The sequence below is a fragment of the Phocoena phocoena genome, chromosome 17, assembly GCF_963924675.1.
Source record: "Phocoena phocoena chromosome 17, mPhoPho1.1, whole genome shotgun sequence".
Lineage (NCBI taxonomy): Eukaryota > Metazoa > Chordata > Mammalia > Artiodactyla > Phocoenidae > Phocoena > Phocoena phocoena.
The window spans coordinates 52,980,893-53,002,585 of record NC_089235.1 but is presented as its reverse complement, the minus strand read 5'-3'; the positions used below and the strand labels follow the sequence as shown (position 1 = coordinate 53,002,585).

The following is a 21,693-nucleotide window of genomic DNA, read 5'->3' as shown; positions in this document are numbered from 1 at the left end:
TTCCTCCATTCTCTGCCATCTTGCTTTTCCCCTCATGGAGGCTTTGTCCTCTACTGTAGAACATAATGGTCTGCTCAGGATTATTTGCGTACATGGCCAATAGTGAGCTCCTTGAAGATGAAGAGTGTGTCTTTCTATATCCCAGTAGCCCCCCCCACCTAGGACAGCACTAGGTGCTTTTAGGGTTGTGAGTGAATGTTTCATTAAGTTGAGGAGGACAGTGAATATAAAGTGACCTACTGCAAAATTCTGCTTAATGTTGACCTAGCTCTAGCTTTATACCTTTCACCCTTCCCCCAACTCATAAAAAAAGTAAAGGAGACTAAGAACATGGTTACAGCCCAGACTTAATCTGTCTGGAACTTGGAATATCTGCAATTTGAAGAATTCACAAGAGGCCATGTAAAGAAATATAGTTTGTCATTTTCAAGGTTAGCTGATTTTAAGGTGTTTTTTGGTGTGTGGTAAAATCAAGAATTCTGTACGAGTGCAGGTTTTTCCTTTTTGTAGGCATACAGGAAAATTTATATTTCTTTACTGGTGAAATTATGTCTCAAAGCTGCAGGCATAAAATTGGGAATACACAATGTACGCTCATCTAACCAAAGGACACAAAACATGTAACTGCAGGGCACTTTCACTGAGGCAATTTATGACATATGTAGTTTTTCCTTATATAGGATGTGAATTGGAAAATGGAAAACTTTTCTTTAATAATAAAATAAGATTGCACACTTAGATAACTGTGTGCTAAGTTACAAAAATTGCACTTTTTTCCCATCTAAGAGATCTTTATACTGTTAAGGATATAGTTGAACCCAGAAAAATGGAACAAATAAAACAATTAAAAATGAAAGGTGGGGCTTCCCTGGTGGCGCAGTGGTTGAGAGCCCGCCTGCCAATGCAGGGGACACGGGTTCGTGCCCCGGTCCGGGAAGATCCTACATGCCGCGGAGCGGCTGGGCCCGTGAGCCATGGCCGCTGAGCCTGCGCGTCCGGAGCCTGTGCTCCGCAACGGGAGAGGCCACAACAGTGAGGGGCCCGCGTACCGCAAAAAAAAAAAAAAAAAAAAAAAAAAAAAAGAAAGGTGGACCTGTGAAAACAGTACAAAAACAGTCCCAGTAAACTTGAGGAACCTTTGATTTAGGCCTAATGCTGGAGAGTTTAGTATCATTAATACACTCTTTTTTGTTGTTTTTTGCCGCACCTGCGGCAGAATTCTTAATTTTCCATGAGCACATCCTACTCGGTTTACTCAGAGTCAGAGTCAGGAGGCTGCCTAGGGGAATGGAAGTCACTGAGAAGTAAAGGACTGATGGAAGGGTAGCTGATGGTACAGGAGGGAGGAGAGACAAAAAAAAAACCCCACAAATTTTGTCTGATGCATCTTATCTGATTTGAGTAACTCCATGAGGAATTGTTAGTATCATTTTATTAATGAGAAAACTGCGGCTGAGAAAAACTGACTCACAATCTTATCCATTTTCTTTTACTCTGTGCTATCCTTGAGAAGATTAATTTCACATTTTGTGTAAAAACAGCATATAAAACTACATATCTGTATATTGACTATAATGATATAAAAAAGATCAAGTGAAAACATGAAAATAAATATGACTAAATGCTAATAAATTGTGGGTTTTGAGAGATGGGGTAAAGGATGCCTTTTTTCTCATTCCTAGTTTTCTGTGTTTTCCATAATACATGACTGCTTTTCTATCATCAGCAGCGATAACAGCAACAACAGCAACAAAAGGCATATATTGCTTTAAAAGGAAAGCTGCCTTTGTCTCTTGGGCTACCAACATTCCTCTAGGAAGGTAGAAGGCTTTTAAGAAATTTATGTAAACAAAGACTGTTTGGCATTTCAAAGGCTTTTTAAGCCAAACAAAATCCATAATGAAAATTTTGCCATAAACTTTTGGAGTTGCTACTTGGACTATGTTGCACAGTTTCCCACCAGATATACTGTAAAAAACAAACAAAAAAGTATGTTAGTGTGACTCCACTGAAAATGAAACTGATAGCCTGATCTGTAAAATATTCTGCATACCCCGTATCCTGTGGAAATAATATATTTGAATTGAATGTGTTTATCCATAGTGTAGTCCTTTACCAAGATATTTCTGTGTCTCCAAAATACTGAAAGATCCAGTCAATTCCTTTGATATATGCACTCAATGATAAAGATATTTTATCTACACAATGCTGAACACCTGAACTGACTGAACAGAGAGAGATCTTTTGGGAGTGTGTAGAGCTGAAATGGGAAAAATGTGATCATTTAAACCATGTCTCCATTATCATCACAGCCAATTGTAAAGCAAAAGATTTCGTCAATCAGATAATTCTTTTGTCTACACAAATCCAAGCCATCATTCTGAGTAATTTGTTTCATTGAATGTACCAAATATTTAGTTGGTTTCCTAAAACATAATTGAATCTGAATAATAGGAAGAAAAAGGATTCTGGTCTGAATTTTCTGCATAGGGGATATAAGTTAAAAGCAAACAAATGAATGAACAAAAACCCCACACTTGTCCCTTACATATAAATACTCTCTTATTTCTGCTTAAAAAGTAGTTCTTTTAGGCTATGCACATTTAACTTTCATTACTTGGTTAGAAAGACCTGGTCCAGACAGAATATTTATTAAAATGTACACTAAAATTGCCTGAAAGAAAAAACATGCAGAGAAAATATTAGAATAATAGTCCTTGGGTTATAGGAGGTGGAGTTAGAACCTTTGGAAGGTTTAAGAAAAGAACCGTTTCAGAAGAGGAAGAGCCAGATCAAAGGGTCACTGATTTTGGACAAAACTGACTCCCCTTCATGGCTCTCATTCCATTCATTGGAGGCACGACCGTTCTTCCAGACTCGGAACCCTGAAGCCACATGGAATTGTTCCCTCTTCATCCTTTGTATCTGATATGTTCACATCTCACCCTCTCTTTCTTTGAAAGCTCTCTCTGGTTCACACCTTACTTTACATTCTCCTGATAGAGAGTCGGACTACTTCATGCCTGAATTACTACCAACAACTTCCAAAGTGGTCCCTCTGCCACAAGTCTCTCAGCCTCCAATCCTGCCTGGTCCACAGCTGTCAGATTTACTGTCCCCAAACATCACTTTCCTCATTGCTGCCGCCTGCTCACTGCTCACTTCCTTCATTGTCCCTGCACTAAGTTCAAACTCCTTGCTCTGCCTGATAGCTGGGACCCTCTACAGCCCTTTCTCTCATTCTCCTTCTCTCTCTCTCTCTCTCTCTCACACACACACACACATCAATCCAATCGTACTTTTTGCTGTTCCCCAAAGACTTCATTTTAGTCAACCAAATCACTACATACTATAAAAATCCCCTTCCTGACCCCTTCTCCAAATCCATACCATTCTCATCCCAGCCATGTCCTTTCTGTGTAAAGTGCTGTCCCTCTTGACTTTTACTTTCCAAATTATCCTCATCCTTCCAGAGCCTTCTCAAATGCCACCTCTTCCATGAAGGCTTCTCTGATCCCTCTAGACCCATAATTTCCTTTCTTTTCTCTGAACTCTCCTCCTATCTATAATCAAGACTGAATTACATGACATATTACTTCAATACACTTCTTTTGATTTATATGGCATCCCTTGTTACTCAAGGAGGGTGTTTTGACATTTGTAACAGGGCACTTCATTGTGCAGGGCTGTCTAGCACATTTCAGGTCATTTGGCATCCCAGGCTCCTGATGCTAAGTGACAGGGATGTTATTGTGACAACCCCAAATGCTCTGAATACAATTCCAAATGCCCTAATTATTAAAAAGTTCCTTGGAGAAGTTGCTATATCATATACACACCTGCTCAACAAATGATCTTTGTTTAAATGGTGAATGCATATTTTAAAGAATAAATATTTCCCTTACAGTTGCCAACATATTAAAAAAACTCAGAATGAGACTAATTAAACATTCAGATGAACCAACACTCTATTTTAGGTGTCATTCATAAGGTATTTCATTAAACCCTCACACCAGCCCTGGTTGTTATTTATCCTTATCCTTAAAGATGAGGAAACTGAGGCTCAGAGAGTTCTGCTTACCCAAGGTCATACATCCAAGCTTGATTAGAGCCCTGGCCTTTTAAAGCCCAGGGTATTTGGAGTCAAATCTTTGGCTTTTTCTCTCACCACTCAGCCTCTATAAGGGCAGCCTATTTGTAACAGCTTTGAAATAACAGTGTGAACATGTAACACAATTAGCAATTTGAAGCACGTTATTAATGCTGATAGGTGCTAATGACTATAATTGAAAGGGAAGATATTAGACCAGACAAACAATATTTTAGAATTTAAAACAAGGATCTAAATTAGAGTCTAATGAATGAATCTACTCCTTGACCTTCTTTGCTACAGACATTACCCCATGTTTAGTCTCTAACTGAGAGGTATGTATTCTTTACTCTCTTATTGTATTCTTTACTCTCTTAATGTTTGTCTTGGCAGATGGCCAACAGATCTCTCTAAGTTTCCCTTAATCAAGTTTTGGGTAACAGATGCCCAATACAAGGCCCAGTAAATATGCCTTGTATTAGGTAGTACTGCTAGACCCAAACAACAGAAATCTAAGAGCTGGCAATAGTTGCTCAAGTCTTTTCTATCACCTGGGCATCTTTAATACTAAATGTTATATAAATCAAGTATCATGGTATCATTTAAAATGTTGTATATATTTCTTTCTAGTGACAGTTCATTATTCATTTCATGCATGTCTAAAACACCTACATTTATTAGTAACTTATTTCACTATGTGCCCGATGTCCAATTACAGTTCTTCATATTTCAGCTGATCTAGAGTTTAGGAAGTGATAGTGTGGATGATTCATGTGCTTACTTTAAAAAGTACACTCATGGGCTTCCCTGGTGGCGCAGTGGTTAAGAATCTGCCTGCCGATGCAGGGGACACGGGTTCGTGCCCCGGTCCGGGAGGATCCCACCTGCCGCGGAGCGGCTGGGCCCGTGAGCCAGGGCTGCTGAGCCTGCGCGTCCGGAGCCTGTGCTCCGCAACGGGAGAGGCCACAACAGTGAGAGGACCGCGTACCACAACAAAAAAAAAAAAAAAAAAAAAGTACACTCAGTTTCTATCTGTGCACATAGGAAGAACTGCATTCCTGCAGGATTTTAAAAAACAGAAAGAAAATTCAACCCATTTGAAAGAGCCAGTATTGTTGATTTCAAGTTTTTCTTTTCAGCTCTGAGGATGTCTACCATCTATTTTTCTTCTGCTTAACAAAGAAAAAGGACCTGAAAGCCAAGTTCACAGATAACTTAGAACAATTGTGTAACTATAGGTAAATGTGCATATGATATAAAAGTATTTCATTCCTGTATTGTCTTATAAACCATATCTACTGAAACAAAGTGAAACCCTTTGTTTGACTCATATAAAACCATTATTCAACTGTAACCACCTGAGCATTCAGGTGATCTGAAACGTAAAAGGATTTTTAGTTATGCTTAGCAAGAAAAGCAGACATTTAAAAAAAATTCAATAATTGTTTGTAACAAATTGAGCTTGGTGTTAGCCTTTGCCTCTCACTGTTGTGGCCTCTCCCGTTGCGGAGCACAGGCTCCAGACGCACAGGCTCAGCGGCCATGGCTCACGGGCCCAGCCGCTCCGTGGCATGTGGGATCTTCCCGGACCAGGGTACGAACCCGTGTCCCATGCATCGGCAGGCGGACTCTCAACCACTGCCCCACCAGGGAAGCCCTGGTGTTAGCCTTTTATTAGAACATTTCCTGAGCAAAGTGCATTTTGAACTGCTACATGCTGGGACACTTTGTAGGGAGGTGGAAGAGAAGGTAATAGAATCTTTCTCCACTAAGACTAAAAAAAAAAAAAAAAAGTCCAGTAACCCCTCTCAGTTTCATTACTGTTTTGACTCATCTTTTCTCAAACTATCTTGTCAAATATTTGTCAGACAATAGAATTCTTAAAAATATCCAGCTGCTCCCTATAGAAGCCAGAAATGGTCTAAATATTTTGATAACATTTCTCAGAGAGACGCAAACATTTTAAAGGTGGAATTCTAGGGGTTTTGTTATATCTCCTTATATCCTAATAGCACGTGAACTGGTATCTGCTGATGTGCTATCAACATTTTCCCATCTATTTTTAGATCTTCAGTTGTTTTAGAGGTGGATTTAATATGTAAAGCAGAAGCTTACACTGTGAAACATTTGCATGACTGTATTTTAGTTTTACCAGTAGCTAAGTAGGGCAAAGTTGATCCCATCTCACAAGGAACTCTCTCCCACATTTCCTCTGTGGACTTGGAGGTTCAGATTTGCTTACCTGCTTCCTTGAAGATACTGTGCTGTTGAAATATCTACTAGAGGTCTTTGAATTCAAATTCTTGTTCTGATGGGTTGAGTCATTTTTCCATGTCTTAGAGTTTTCTTTAGGATCTGAAGGAATGGGATTTAAGAAGAGGATCCTAGCTATGAATCCATAGAGGACAGTGGCCAGGATCATTGGAACAACATAAAAGACACCAAAGTCCATTAGGTAAATAGGTGAGTAGTAATTCCTGGAGATCTTGTAGCCACAGGACACCACAATAGCATCTTTATAGGTGCTAATATTGAGATCCAGCAAGAAGAACCACAGCATACAGTAAATGGATGTGAAAGCCCAGACAAAGATGATGATCTTTTTGGCTCTGGAAAATGTGCAGAGAAACTGGGCTTTGATGGGGTGACAGATTGCTATGTACCTCTCAATGGTAAATGCTGTGATTGAACAAGAGGATGCATTAATGCCCAAGTACTGGAGGTAAGTAATGCAGAGGCATCCAACGTAGCCATAAACCCAGGAACCATAGATACTGTCCGTTATGTTGGGGAGGCCTGCGGCCACCAGGACCATGAGATCAGCTACTGCTAGACTCACCAGGTAGCAGTTTGTGGGCGTCCTCATGTGCTTGGTTCTCATGACCACCAGGACTACCATGATGTTGCCCACGATGCCCAGACCACAAATAATGAGCACAAGTAAGATGGTGACCACTTGGTATTCTAGGGCCACCACGGCGCGAGGCTGAAGCTGGGTTTGGTTCAGTTCACTTACTGTCTCGTTTTCCATCTTTAGTGGCTTGAGGTTTCTCTGAAACACTTCTCAACACATCTTCTTGCCAGTGCCCTGCCTTTATCACAGTGGTTCTCTCCCCCTGTGAAGAGTTACAATTCCTATTCATTCACAGCATCACCAATTCTGAGCAAGTCACAGTCACTTACAGGTAATTCTCCTCTCCTTTCACCTCCCATTTTTCTGCAGTAATAGGGCTCATATGTACTCTCCAAAACTCCTTTTATTGCAACTCTAGCGTAGGATGGAATAACTGTTTTGACTACCTTACCATAAGAGGGACCGGTTTTTTTCTTAATGGAGAAAAATGCTCAAGAAAAGAGACACAGAAAATGCTCCTTGTTTTGCAAGAGTGCTCAATGGAAAAAAAAAAAAAAAGAAAAGAAACAATATCTGCTACCTGAAAAATAAATACAAAGACATCTCTCAGATGCTTGGGAAAAGTACAGTGGAGAAGAAAAAGATACGAGGGGGGAAAAAGCCAAGAGGCTCAATGATCAAGCTTGACAGAAAATTAGCATCTGCCTCCTCTGCTCTCAAAGGGTGAGATCCCTTTGCTACAAAATAGCAAGCCTTTGAACCTACCTCTCCCCATGCCCTCTGCCCTGCAGACCCAACAGAGAACAATTTCTTCTCTTACCTTTTCCTCTGTAGCGTTGCCTGCTTTTCCAGGTAGATGAGGCAGTATTAAGCGTGAGTTTCCAACGCTGCAGAAAACCTCGTCTACTTTGTTTGACAGGGAGACTACTTAGCAGTGCTCTGTCTTCAGAACTGCGGTTCTTCTAAACCCTTGCAGCCTTTCCAACTGATGACAGACCATACAGCCGCAGCAGAAGCAGCAGCAGAAGCAGCAGCAGAGAGCCTGCCAAATCGTAGATCGCCCCCTAATGAGAACACGCTCGCTCTCTGTCTCCCCCCGCCCCCCTCCCACACACGCGCAAACACACACACTCACAATGGCAAATGCCAGTCAGTCCTCACTGATTCATAATCTTCTCCCCTTGAAGGATTTACTTTTAAATGTGCTAGTGATACAGTTCTAATCTGGAAGGCTGAAATCACCAGCAAGGGGTCCAGAGGCAGCTGGTCTTATAGTTGTTTATAGTCTAAGTTCTACAGCAACTCCAGTACCTGAGGCAGCCCTGAAATATATTTACACTCCCTGTTTGATAGGACTTGGGGATGGCAAATCCTTCTCAGTCCAGACACAGCCCTTGAAGCTTGAGATATGTGACTGAGCTGAAATCAACTTCTTTCCCTACTAGGGAAACCCTTAGACTATTTCTCCAGTGAACGAGTGAAATTGACTCCCTCCTCTCATATTAGATGAATGGAAAATGAGTTGAAATGGATTTTAAACCATTTCAGCTGCAATCTTCTGAGGCTTATAAAGATTATTTTTTAAAAACCCGTTTGAGCTAAGAACATCAATTCAAACCTACATATGATCTGTGAACTTTGTTTTTCACCTCTGGCTCTGCGTCACTTACTAGGATCTCTCTAACTGCTCTGGACACCTCTCCCCTCTTCACCCGCCCTGTGGACTGCCAAGCAACATGTAGCGCCCAGCAATGTTTTGTGTCAATTTACTTCTAGGTGGAAATCTAAACCAGGGCCACTCTGGTAACCGCCTCTGAAACAAAACTTTATAAACAATCTTTTTTAGGAAAGTGTACTTCGGCTTGATTTTTATTTCTCTGAAGTAGCCCATGGGCAAATCTTTATACTTTTTAATGGGATCTCAGAAAATATGTCTTTCTTCTCCAGGCACCAACTGAATACACCAAATGTTAATGTTTGTCCACTTTTATTTCAGACTGACAACGAATAACAGCCCTTAACTTAATGCCCTATAGAGTGAACAGGTTGATTCTCTACTCTAAGAATTTTAGATATTCTTTTTGATAGAAGATGTCAATGCAAGAATAGATTCGGTGTAGACAGGACCATGAAGGAATCAGAGTCACGTTCAAGGCTAGGTAACAATGGGATGAAGGCGAAGCTTGGATCGTATTGAGTGAATTCCACCCTCTGAACCATCGAGGGCTCCTTGAGTATCTACTTCTCCTTCTAAATCAACCAGAGTTACAAATTAATGACCCATGACTCAGATTCAGGCTTCAGAAATGTATTGTTTGGCCTGCACAATGTAGGCTCAAAGGTAGACTATCGTCTGTCTACCTTTCAATATTGAGAGATTGTATAGTAAATCTGGATTTCTGCCTCTCATAAACATGGAAAGATCTGGCAACCAAGAGTCCATATTCCTGCTAGAAATAACCATCTGAAGCTGAGTAGTGGTTGTGAGTAGCAGTCTGTGGGGGGACAGGATGTGTCCTCTCCTCTTTTCCTCCCTCTTTTCTGTCACACACGCCAGCTTCACTCAGTAATCCTGCACACCTGGCCTCTGTGAGTCTTGACTCTTGTATCACATGCAGTTCCTGAGAGAGACAGTGGAGGGTACCAGCCAAATACAAACTCTTTTACCCTGAATAGGATTTCTGCCCACCTTCTAGTTTGTTCCCTCAACTGGTTTAGCAGATTGGGTGCCAGCTTTACTTCTCTCCCTGCCCTAGAGGACAGAGATTACTCTGAACACCTTGTTTCTGGTCGAGTCCTCTGCATTTTGGAATGAAAAGTGCTTTCTAAGGTGAAAGCATTGCCTCCCTACCCCATCCCAGCCCCACCACCTCCAATCTGAAAGGCCTCTTCAAAAGTCACACTTCATAAAGCGCATCTTCCCCTCTCATTATCCCCAGGATTTTAGTCAGCTTTCAGGCCTTCTGAAGAGACCTTATTTTAAGTCTTGGGTAGTAAACATGAGGGGAGAGAACATCTACAGTGCTACCTGCCCTGGCAATTCCACCTCCCTCCAAATCTTAGCACATTCTTCAGCATTTCTATGTAAGGACACCATTCTGAGTCTTCAGTTTCGTTGCCTTGGGGCTGGGAAACCATTTCTCCAGGCTTCTTCTCCCCTCCCCTGCCCCCCTTAGGAACAGGATTGGTCTTAGCTTCTGGGCCTATCTGCTGCCGTCCTTCTACTTCCTATTAGCTCTTCTGCTTTCCTTTGAGCTCTGTTGGGCTTAGGGAATCTTAGTTTTTATTTCCCAGCTCTTCATTGTTTTCTTCCGATTATTTTTTATTTTTATTACTATTATTTTTTGCTTCTGAGAGAGCATTTGCCTTTTTTCCCCTTTCTTCCTCTCCCAACGTAACAACTGTGGTAACAGAATGCAACTGCTGATTTACTGCTGCAGCCTGCTGCAGTCTTCATTCTTTCAGCACTTAACTGTTAAGCTCTCACTATGTACCAGGCATCTAGTATATAACATTTTGTTTTTACCTTCAGATAGGTCATGGTGTATTGGGAGAAGCAGACTTATGAACAGTTACAAATATGCATAGATATGTTGAGAGGGCTTAGGTTGTGAAGGGGAAAGCATTTGTGGGCAGTAGGCACGACAGACGGAGGGGCCAGCGAGGGCTTCCGAGGCAAGGTCACATCTGAGAACAGTCTTGAAGAAAAGTATAGCTTCTTTTTGAAGGGTGGGATGAGTGAAGCTATTCTGACTGGAGGAGACAGAATATATAAGGCCCAGCTGTGTAAAATGGCAAGGATTGTGGGGGGGTGGGGGGGGTAATTCTCTGGTTCTGCAATTCTCTGGTTCTGCTTTGGTCGTGAGGCGTATGGGCTGGTGACCGCGAGGCAGCTTTCAGAGTAATGAGCGCCCCTTTCTGCACTGACTCACACCTCCCCTGGCTCCTCCTTCCCTCCCCTTTAGCTAGCTCTTTCCTCTCTGGAGAGTACAAACTTCTGCTTTCACCATCCCAGACTTGCCTGTCCCTTATGTTCCTGTCTGTTTTCAAGCTAATTTATGCTCTTTGCAAAATTATATTTTCAAAGTAACTGTGATTTCATAAGGTAGGTTTTTTATTTGTAAATCTCAATCAGATAATATCTAATAAATGCTCCCTAAGTGTAAAGAACTGCACAGAAATGGACCTAGAGTCTGTCATACAGAGTGAAGTAAGTCATAAAGAGAAAGACAAATACCCTATGCTAACACATATATATGGAATTTAAGAAAAAAAAATGTCATGAAGAACCTAGGGGTAAGACAGGAATAAAGACACAGACCTACTAGAGAATGGACTTGAGGATATGGGGCGGGGGGAAGGGTAAGCAGTGACGAAGCGAGAGAGAGGCATGGACTTATATACACTACCAAGCGTAAGGTAGATAGCTAGTGGGAAACAGCCGCATAGCACAGGGAGATCAGCTCAGTGCTTTGTGACCATGTAGAGGGGTGGGATAGGGAGGGTGGGAGGGAGACGCAAGAGGGAGGGGAAATGGGGATATATGTATACGTGTAGCTGATTCACTTTGTTATAAAGCAGAAACGAACACACCATTGTAAAGCAATTATATCCCAATAAAGATGTTAAAAAAAAAAAAGAAATAGTGTACAACTAGATTACACTTTACATTTTGGGTTGAGATTTTTTTCTCACAATAATATCTTAAATTCTAACCAACTGTGACTTCTATATCTTTTGAGTAATTCTGACTAGAGAGAAATGCATCCTTTGAAAATAGTTCAGTGGTGTCTGTTTTGAAAAAAAGTTGCTAAGTCATGGTTACAGCATGTAGATGGTGCATGAACTTCTCACTGCCCACTTTCAGTTTTGCTCTGTTTCCTCTGCCCTTTATCCAGGCCTTCTCAGTCGTGTGCCACTTGGCTAGCATCAATAAGAATGAGCGTCACACTTACAGGCTCCTTTGTAAGAACGCCCCTGGACTCCAAGCTGGGACTTTTTTTTTTTTTTTGGCCTGGCCTCAGACTTGACCCTCAAGCTTGAGGAAAGATTTAGCACTTCTGCTTCCCACTCTTGGCATTCCCACCCAGAGAGCTTGCTCTTGGTATCTGGCTTTCCCTTTCTTAGTTACCCTAGGAAATCATCTGCTTGGCCAAGTCTCTGTCCCTGAGACACAGTGGCTGACATGATTTTACACAAGAGGAATTCTACAAGAATTCTACATAAGAGGAATTCAGGAAAGCCCTACCCTGGTCTCTGAAGGTGATCTTAGCTGTCTAGGTAGTAGCTGGCTATCAGCTGGTTGTCATGAACCCTTTAGTAGAAAGATGATTATTTATGCTATCAGCATTTCTCAAACGTTAGCGTGCATCTGGATCTCCAGGAGAGCTTGTTAAAACCGTCCCCAAATTGCTGTTTCAGTAGCCCTAGGGTGGGGCCTGAGTATATGCATTTCTCATAAACTCCAGGTGATGCTGACGCTGCTTGTCTGTGGACCACACTTCGAATAACCTTGTACTATATGATCTAGCTCAGCGGTTCTGGTGTGGGAGGTGGGAGCAATGATGAATCAGAATCACCTAGAGAAAGTTCTAAAAATTTACATATCAGGTTAGCCCTCCTAAGTATTTTGGGTTTTGGCATATGTCCTCAGATTGGACCAGGGCCTGAGAAAGAGAGTGGGGCTCTGGACAAAAGCAATTGACTTGTTCTCCTTGGTATCTATCACTCTTTTTCATCTCTACTATTATACCTGGAGCTTGGCTTGGCAGGTGGGGGACTGCTGCGAAAGAGAAGATCTATGATCACTGTGGTCAAGTGGCGCTGGGGTCAGAGATACTGTAGAGCAGCCAGCTAGGTCAGCGGTTTGCAGGACCCAGACCATGGTGAGGAGAGGGCACAATTTAAGGGGGTGCCCAAAACCTCAGTAATTTATACCATCAATATTTTAATGCAATATTTTTAAAATTAAAGTTTATGCAAAAAAGTCTATGATGAATACAATATCAACTTTTTAAATAAAGACAGCATCAATATTATGAATTTTCCCTTGTTTCCGTCCCTTGTTGAATTTCAGAATCGTCTGGGGAGTTTTAAAAAATATAGATAGCTAGGTCCCTTTCCCAGATATTCTTATTTAATTAGTCAGGAAGTGAAGCCTAACCTTTGGTATGTACGGTGATGATTAAGAACCACTGAGCTACACCAACCAGTGTTGGTCTCTGGAGGTGAGGGAGTGGTTGGTATGTGGGTGTCCAGGCTGCGGGAGGGCCAGGGAGATGAGTAAACTAGGTGCGGGTAACCCACCCAGATTTGGAAAGGTGACAACAGAAAATGTTGGCAACAGAACACTAGCACAGACTCTGGCTCCTGGGAAAAATTATATAACTATACAGGTTTCTAGATTTAGAAGAGCAGAGTGAGGTACAGCCTATCGAGTTGAGATTCTGACACAGAAACCACAGAAGACTGGGTCACTGGAACTGGGATAGAAGGTTTGGATTCTGGAAGTAGTAAACAAAGTCAACTCAGGATTTGATGCTAAGTCACCTAGATACTGAACTAAGTATCCTTCAAAATTTCCCTGTTCAGGTGTAAGCTTGATCACAGAGCTTTGAGTAAAAGAAAGCATTTGGCAAACATTATAGAAAAGGTGTCAAAATTCATTTTCGCTGAAATTTAAACGTTAGCTAGAGAAAACTGTTGGCTGTTGATCAACAAAGAAAAATACTTTATGAAATGGGATTATGAAGTTGTGTTTGTGCTTATTGGAAAAGGTACAGAACCTGAAAGGTAAATAAGTTGTACAGTAATACTGTATATTTTGGGCACAAAGCACCCTTCCTTTCTATTTCTCAACCATATATACTCTTATTTTTCCATTCCCTAGTGTCCACACTTCTGGAGAAAATAAGATCTTAGATTTTAAAATGAAGTATAGTAGAAGTCAACCTAAAAATATTTCAAAATGAAAAAGTAGAAACATATATACATTGCTTCTTACCCTCTGCAGTCTGTAGCATTTGTTATCTGGTTGGGTGAAGCATGTTCAGGAAGTGTTAACACCAGTTACAAAAGTTTCCCCAAAGTGTCGTGACCTACACAAAAGATTGAAGAATAAGAATTTTAATCAAAACTTCTGAGCTCATAAATCAACTATACTTCAATTAAAAAAAATAAATAAATAAAAAGAAAAAACTTCTGAGCTTCTGATTATTTTGATTTATTTCATGTCTTATGGAACACTAAAGTTATTTTTAAAAATTCATATAATATTAAAAAGTTACTGTAATTTAGTTATTATAAAATTCTATTCTGTAAGCTGAACATGGCTGACTCTGGCTGCTAGGAATTTCAAGTCCGAACTTGTATCCTTACATAAATGGTCGTGTAAGGCTTTATCAATAAAATGTTTTTTTTGCTTACTAAGTCTATCAACTTTGTATTTGACCTTCAGTTCCTCCTCTGCTCTTATTTATTATGTCAGACACACAGATGCAGACACATAATACTGCTTCCCAGATATGTATATATCATTTAAAAAATCAATTTTATCGAGGTAAATTCACTTTAAATGTAGAGTTTTGTGAGCTATAGCAAATACATGTAACTTTGTAGCCACGACCACAATTAAGATACAGAAAACTTCCATCGTCCTAAAATGTTTCCTGTGTTGCTTCCCATGCAATTCTGTATTCCCCGAACAATTCTATGTTCCGGTAAATGTTGCTCAGCTTTCTATCTCTAGACTATATTTATCTTTTGAAGAGTTTCAAATACGTGGAATTATACAGTACGCACTCTTACGCACACACAAGTCAGCACAATGTTTTTTATATTGACCCATTTTGTTGCCTGAATCAGTAGTTTGTTCCCTTTTATTGCGGCACAACATTCCATCGTATGGCTATACGGATATATCATATTTTATCCAATCGCCTGTTGGTGGATATCTCACTTGTTTTTAGGTTTTGGTTAATATGAATGAAACTGCTATAAATATGCATGCAAATACAATGTCTGTAAAAACATTCTGCCATTTTTCTTGGATAAGAATTACCAAACTCCAAGTGTGAAAATTGTTGGGACATAAATTTAGTATATGCTTACATTTTTAAGAAATCACCAAAATGTTTTCCAAAACGATTGCACCATTTTCATACAAATTTACGTCATGTTTTGTTTTCATAGAAACCTACGTAATGGCTACATATAAAAAATTCAAAGCAGAAAGTAACTGTACACATTTAGGGTGAAGTGTGCTTTATGCATTTGTTTGTCCCCCAGCATGCAGCAGAGAGAATACACAGAGTATACAGAAAAGGCAGTTCGTGTACAACATGAATTTGTTGTATAAATGAGTGAATAAATTTTCCCAAACGATTACCTTAAACTTAATTCATAGAACAGATATGCTGAGTAAATGACATAATATATATCAAGCACTCAGTCCAGTACTTGGCACATAATAGAAGTTTATATTTATTATTCTATAAACACAATGTGTTCATGGAAAATAAAACTGGTATTATTAAATTTGCTAAAACACCACATACCACCTTTAAAATCTCTAAGTTATAAAATATGTCTTGCTGAATCCAATGGGGTTTTTTAGTGGTTTGGCTAAGATATGTCTCTGTGGAGTTCCTAGTGCCGTATCTCTCTTATTCTTCTAAAACCCAGTAAATGTGAATTATAACATTAAATGTTTTCATGCCTCCATAACTGTTTATTAATTAATTAACAAAATACAAGCATTTGTTCATTCACCATAATTATGTTCATAATGAATGAGGGAATTTGTAGAATTGAAATTCTTACTGACGCCTTCGAAATTACAATTGTGATAGGAAACGTTGAAAAAAATGGCTTGTTTTAGTTGTCAGGAATTGTTGGCTTACATAGGATGCTAAGTCAGAAAGGAGAGCACAGAATACTGAAACTGTACATATTTAAAAAAAAAAAAAAGGGAAAGGAAGACAGTAAGTAGTTAAGAATAAAATCCAGTCACTTAATTATTAGATTGTAGTGGCAGCTGACTATTTGGTGTTACTGATGAAATCATCCAAGCACTGATGTGCAGAAGGGATGCATCTCCCTGAGGAAATGTTTTTGGACCCCCGCACAGGTGGCCCAAACCCTTGGAGAAGGTGGGTGGGGCTTGTTGGGTGTGATGGTGACAGGAAACAGGGGTTTGTTTGAAGGAGATAAGTAAGATCTGCCAAAATCAAAAGTATAGCATCTTAGAGAATCAAAGGCCACCTCAATACTGAAAATTATCTTTTTAAAAATAAAAAGAGGCATTAATGTGGAACAAATTTTCAGTTTGTGACATCGTCATAGTAATTTCCTCTAAGGTGAGATATTTCTGTAATATTTTGTTACAATGTTTCTTAAACTTTCAGTCTTCTGGGAAATACTTTTCCAAGAAGAATGGCAAGAAAGAAGTGTGGTCAATGAATTAAGAGACAACATTGCAGAGTGATTTCTCACCTTCAGTGTGGAGGTTCATTTGTCAGTCCACCTGCTCATACATTCACACTTGTTAAATGCTGCCTTATTGAGTGCCAGTTATTTGACAGGCTCTCTGCCAGACTCTATAGATAGAAATGTGAATATGAAAAGCACAGAGGAGTTCCCAGCCTGGCAGGGGTGACTTATACAAGCTGCCAATTATAATGCAGTGTGTTAGCTGCTATAATTGAGGTATGTACATATTTTTAAAGCTGTAAGGTGTTAGGAGTGACTAATTCTATGTGAAATGGTATGGAGTAAATTCACAAGACCAAGGAGAAGGACTCCTTGGTCCAGGAGAGAAAAAAAGCAATAAAGAGTTGGACAAATGGCCCCTGACCAATCAGCTGGGGTGTAGGGAAGCTACCATGCATGGAAAATTCTCAGTGGACAGCAGTAGCTGCCACGTTTTCCCTGAGGATGTCCCATGGTGAACGCTACTCTATCACACGTGCAGTGCCTGACTCCTCCACCCTTGGACAAACATAGAGCCCAATGCAAAGGCATATACAAAGCCCATCGTTCTTGACAGACTGACTGGGTCTTTCATCCCGGTTCACTTACTGTCTGTGTGACTTTGGTGAGTCATTTAACTTTTCTGCACGTTAATATCTTCATTTGTAAAGTAAGGATAATAATAGTAGCTATCTCATAGGGTTGTGTGTGGGTTTTTTTTAGGATTAAATGTAGTAATACGAGTTAAAATTATTAGAACTATGCCCACACAAGAGTGTACTGAGTAAATGTTAATGGCTACTATATTTAGAGGAGAAGAAAAAGACTGTTTTCTAAATCTGCTGATTCTTTTTAAAAATAAATTTATTTATTTTGGCTGCATTGGGTCTTTGTTGCTTTGTGCAGGCTTTCTCTAGTCGAGGTGAGCGGGGGCTCCTCTTTGTTGTGGTGCACGGGCTTCTCACTTCGGAGGCTTCTCTTGTTGCAGAGCACAGGCTCTAGGCACACTGGGCTTCAGTAGTTGCGGCACATGGGCTCAGTAGTTGTGGCTTGCAGGATCTAGAGCGCAGGCTCAGTAGTTGTGGCTCATGGGCTTAGTTGCTCCACAGCATGTGGGATCTTCCCAGGCCAGGGCTCGAACCCGGGACCCCTGCATTGGCAGGCGGATTCTTAACCACTGCACCATCAGGGAAGCCCAAATCTGCTGATTTTTGAGGCATGGTCCTCTGAAGTTGTACCCAGCTAAATTCTTGTTGATTTCAAGAAGTGGCAGGGCTGTCTACAGAAGCTGGATGCTCATCTGTATTACAAAGAAATGACAAAGCAAAGACAGGATTCGAATCTATTTAATGATGAAAGGAGTGGAGAGCGTAGCTCCTTTTTTGCTGAACAAATTCTTTTTTGTTTTTTTCAAGAAGCAGTGATATTTTATTTATTTTTTGCATCTCACTCTATTTATTTATTTATATTTAACATCTTTATTGGAGTGTAATTGCTTTACAATGGTGTGTTAGTTTCTGCTTTATAACAAAGTGAATCAGCTACACATATACATATATCCCCATATCTCCTCCCTCTTGCATCTCCCTCCCACCCTCCCTATCCCACCCCTCTAGGTAGTCACAAAGCACCGAGCTGATCTCCCTGTGCTATGTGGCTGCTTCCCACTAGCTATCTATTTTCCATTTGGTAGTGTATATATGTCCATGCCACTCTCTCACTTTGTCCCAGCTTACCCTTCCCCCTCCCTGTGTCCTCAAGTCCATTCTCTTATGTCTGCATCTTTATTCTTGCTCTGCCCCTAGGTCTTCAGAACCATTTTTTTTAGATTCCATATATATGCGTTAGCATACGGTATTTGCTCTTCTCTTTCTTACTTCACTCTGTATGACAGTCTCTAGGTCCATCCACCTCACTACAAATAACTCAATTTCGTTTCTTTTTATTGCTGAGTAATATTCCATTGTATATATGTGCCACATCTTCTTTATCCATTCATCTGTCGATGGACACTTAGGTTGCTTCCATGTCCTGGTTATTGTAAACAGGGCTGCAATGAACATTGTGGTACATGACACTTTCTGAATTATGGTTTTCTCAGGGTATATGCCCAGTAGTGGCATTGCTGGGTCGTATGGTAGTTCTACTTGTAGTTTTTGAAGGAATCTCCATACTGTTCTCCATAGTGGCTGTATCAATTTACATTCCCACCAACAGTGCAAGAGGGTTCCCTTTTCTCCACACCCTCTCCAGCATTTATTGTTTGTAGGTATTTTGATGATGGCCATTCTGACTGGTGTGAGGTGATACCTCATTGTGGTTTTGATTTGCATTCCTCTAATGATTAGTGATGTTGAGCATCCTTTCATGTGTTTGTTGGCAATCTGTATATCTTCTTTGGAGAAATGTCTGTTTAGGTCTTTTGCCCATTTTTGGATTGGGTTGTTTGTTTTTTTGATATTGAGCTGCATGAGCTGCTTGTAAATTTTGGAGATTAATCCTTTGTCAGTTGCTTCATTTGCAAATATTTTCTGCCATTCTGAGGGTGTCTTTTCGTCTTGTTTATGCTTTCCTTTGCTGTGCAAAAGCTTTTAAGTTTCATTTGGTCCCATTTGTTTATTTTTGTTCTGATTTCCATTTCTCTAGGAGATGGGTCAAAAAGGATCTTGCTGTGATTTATGTCAGAGAGTGTTCTGCCTATGTTTTCCTCTAAGAGTTTGATAGTGTCCGGCCTTACATTTAGGTCTTTAATCCATTTTGAGCTTATTTTTGTGTATGGTATTAGGGAGTGTTCTAACTTCATTCTTTTACATGTACCTGTCCAGTTTTCCAGCACCACTTATTGAAGAGGCTGTCTTTTTTCTGTTGTATATTCTTGCCTCCTTTATCAAAAATAAGGTGACCGTATGTGTGTGGGTTTATCTCTGAGCTTTCTATCCTGCTGAAAAAATTCTCAAAGTAAGTCAGAGAGACTAGGATGCCCATTCTTATGACTCCATCTGACTGAGGCTGTATAGTCCCTCTGCCTGTTCTAAAGGGATTCTCCCAAATGACTGATGTTTACCAAGCTCTACCAAATGAGTATTTAAAAAGAGTATGAAATTGCTAAGCATTGTTATCCTCAAACTGCAAGTTGAGATGCAATATTGAGTTGTGAAATCAATTTAAAATTTCAGGACAAATTTTTTTTAGATTGCAAATAATATGGGTATTATTTCATAAACTTCTAGTTTCACTTAATTTATATAAGCAATAATATGATGGCTGACGCTGTTCTAACAACTTTAACGTATAGTAACTCAGTTAATTCTCATAACAATCCTAGGAGATAGAGCTCATTTCCAACTCCATTTTGCAGGTGAGAAAACCAAGGGGTTAAACAACTTCACAAGGACAGAGAGTTGATATATTCCAGAGCCAGGGTGCAGACCTGGAAGTCTGGCTCTAGATGGTATGAGGTACATGGTGATAATATATAATATACATCTTACCGTGGGTATGGGTCAAATGGGTTTGAAAGCCACTCTGATGCAGAGAAGATAGACAGCCCCCACCATACCAGCATCCCTGGGCAAATGCACTAGCTCTGTAGAATTTCCAACCTCTTGGCAATCACAGCCAGTGTTAATATTCAGGTTACTTCTGAATCTTAGCCAAATGATTTAATCAATTTAAGAATGAAAGAGGAAGGTAAGTGTATGCAAACGAGTAAGATGTCCAAGTCGTCAAGGGCATGCTTTTAGGGAGAGAAAATGGTGAACTGCTAAGATGTGCAGATTACAAAAAATTCAGTTAATATCCCGCACAAAGTGTTATTTCAGAAAATAAATGTTAACTGTGCACCTTCTTATTCTAAGGATTGTGGGAAGCAAAGATAAGTAGAACAGGGTCCAATGTTCTCAAATAGTTTATAGTCCAATGGGCGAGACAAGCAAGCACAAAATCTGAGTTATACTATGACTTGTAAGTCCAACAATAGAAATGAGAAGAAATGCAGTGAGCTTCTCAGTTGTACATAAGAGTGGCCACCAACTTGGCCTGGAGGATGAAAAAAGCTCATGGAGAAGCCAATCCTGGACCTGAATCTTGAGAGTAGAAGGAGGAGAGAGGATTTCAGGCTGAGGGAAGAATGTGTGTAATAAACTGAAAGGGTGGGAAGGTGGAGCATGTTTCGAGAACGCTGGGGTGTCCCAACTTACTCACTACCATGTTCCCTAGTAATGAGAATGTCTTTGGGAATAAACATTCTATTTTTTTCTACAACGTCCTAATATTTGAAGACGCACTGAACCTTGCCAAAATCGCTGCATTCTCCTAGGCTCTACTGCGTGTGCGTAACTGAATACTAATGCAGCTGGAAAAAGAAAATTTCTACAACATTATGCCTGTCCCTAATAAATTCTAGCTGAATCTGCTAACCTAAGGGCTCGGTGTACGTCAAAGACCGAAACTCGATTGATTGATTGATTGCCTTCTGTGGGAGCTGCTGCAGGCAGCAACTTTCCTTGCTTGTCTCAGTTAGATTGGTGCAAGTGTTCGCCACCTCTCCAGGGCAGAACAAGTCATGGGAATACCTTCTCCTCATTCTAGACACATGCTTTTAACAACGTTTCAACAAGCAACATTAGCTTTTTGCAAACCAGGTTCAGTTTAATGTGAAGCGATCCAATGGCATATGAAAAAATAATTGGCTTCATGCTTGGAAGAGCAGGGAGGCAAGGTGTATGTGTAGTGGAAAGGAAAGCCTTGAGTGTCCCATAAAAGACTTGAGTGTTCCATAATGAGCCTGGACAATTTACTTCAATTCTCTGAGCCTCAGTTTCCTCATCTATAAAATGAAGATGTTGGAATAATTGACATGTTCTGGTTTTAAATGTTTGATTTTGAGGTTATTTTAGACTCTTGTCGAGAATCAAAAGAAATGATGTTTAAGGTTCAGGTAGCCCAGAGTCATACTCTATTGCCTCTCCTACACCGACATCTTGAGGGAACCAAAATGGAAAAAGTGGGTTTCCTCTCTAAGCTGGACAAAGCTGTCCTCTGGACCTAGGCAGGGAAGTGGGACCCTCTGATTGTGCCCCTGATATTTTATCACGTCTGTAAAACTGCATTTGCTGGCAGCCTACAAGGCTGCTCTATTTGGGTCTCCTGTGTTGGTTTACCTCAGCGTGGAAAATGCCCAAGTTCTTGGGCATCATACACGCAAGGCCACTAGCTTGCAGAGACTGCAGAGGCTAAAAGCTGCATAAGGGAACAGAGCAGAACAACCCACGCGATGCCA

General features: G+C 40.4%; 1 protein-coding gene across 1 annotated transcript in view; it reads right to left on the bottom strand.

Annotated features, from left to right (window-relative positions):
* Positions 1 to 8,022, bottom strand: part of TRHR (thyrotropin releasing hormone receptor) — a 48,819-nt gene extending 40,797 nt beyond the window's left edge. Inside the window, exons 1-2 of the mRNA XM_065895422.1 lie at positions 7,765 to 8,022; positions 6,333 to 7,206 (exon numbers count right to left, since the gene is read on the bottom strand). Coding sequence (XP_065751494.1) covers positions 6,333 to 7,121 — 789 coding nt within the window. The 5' untranslated portion in view covers positions 7,122 to 7,206; positions 7,765 to 8,022. The remainder of the gene's footprint in view (positions 1 to 6,332; positions 7,207 to 7,764) is intronic.
* Between the last annotated feature and the right edge of the window lie 13,671 nt (positions 8,023 to 21,693).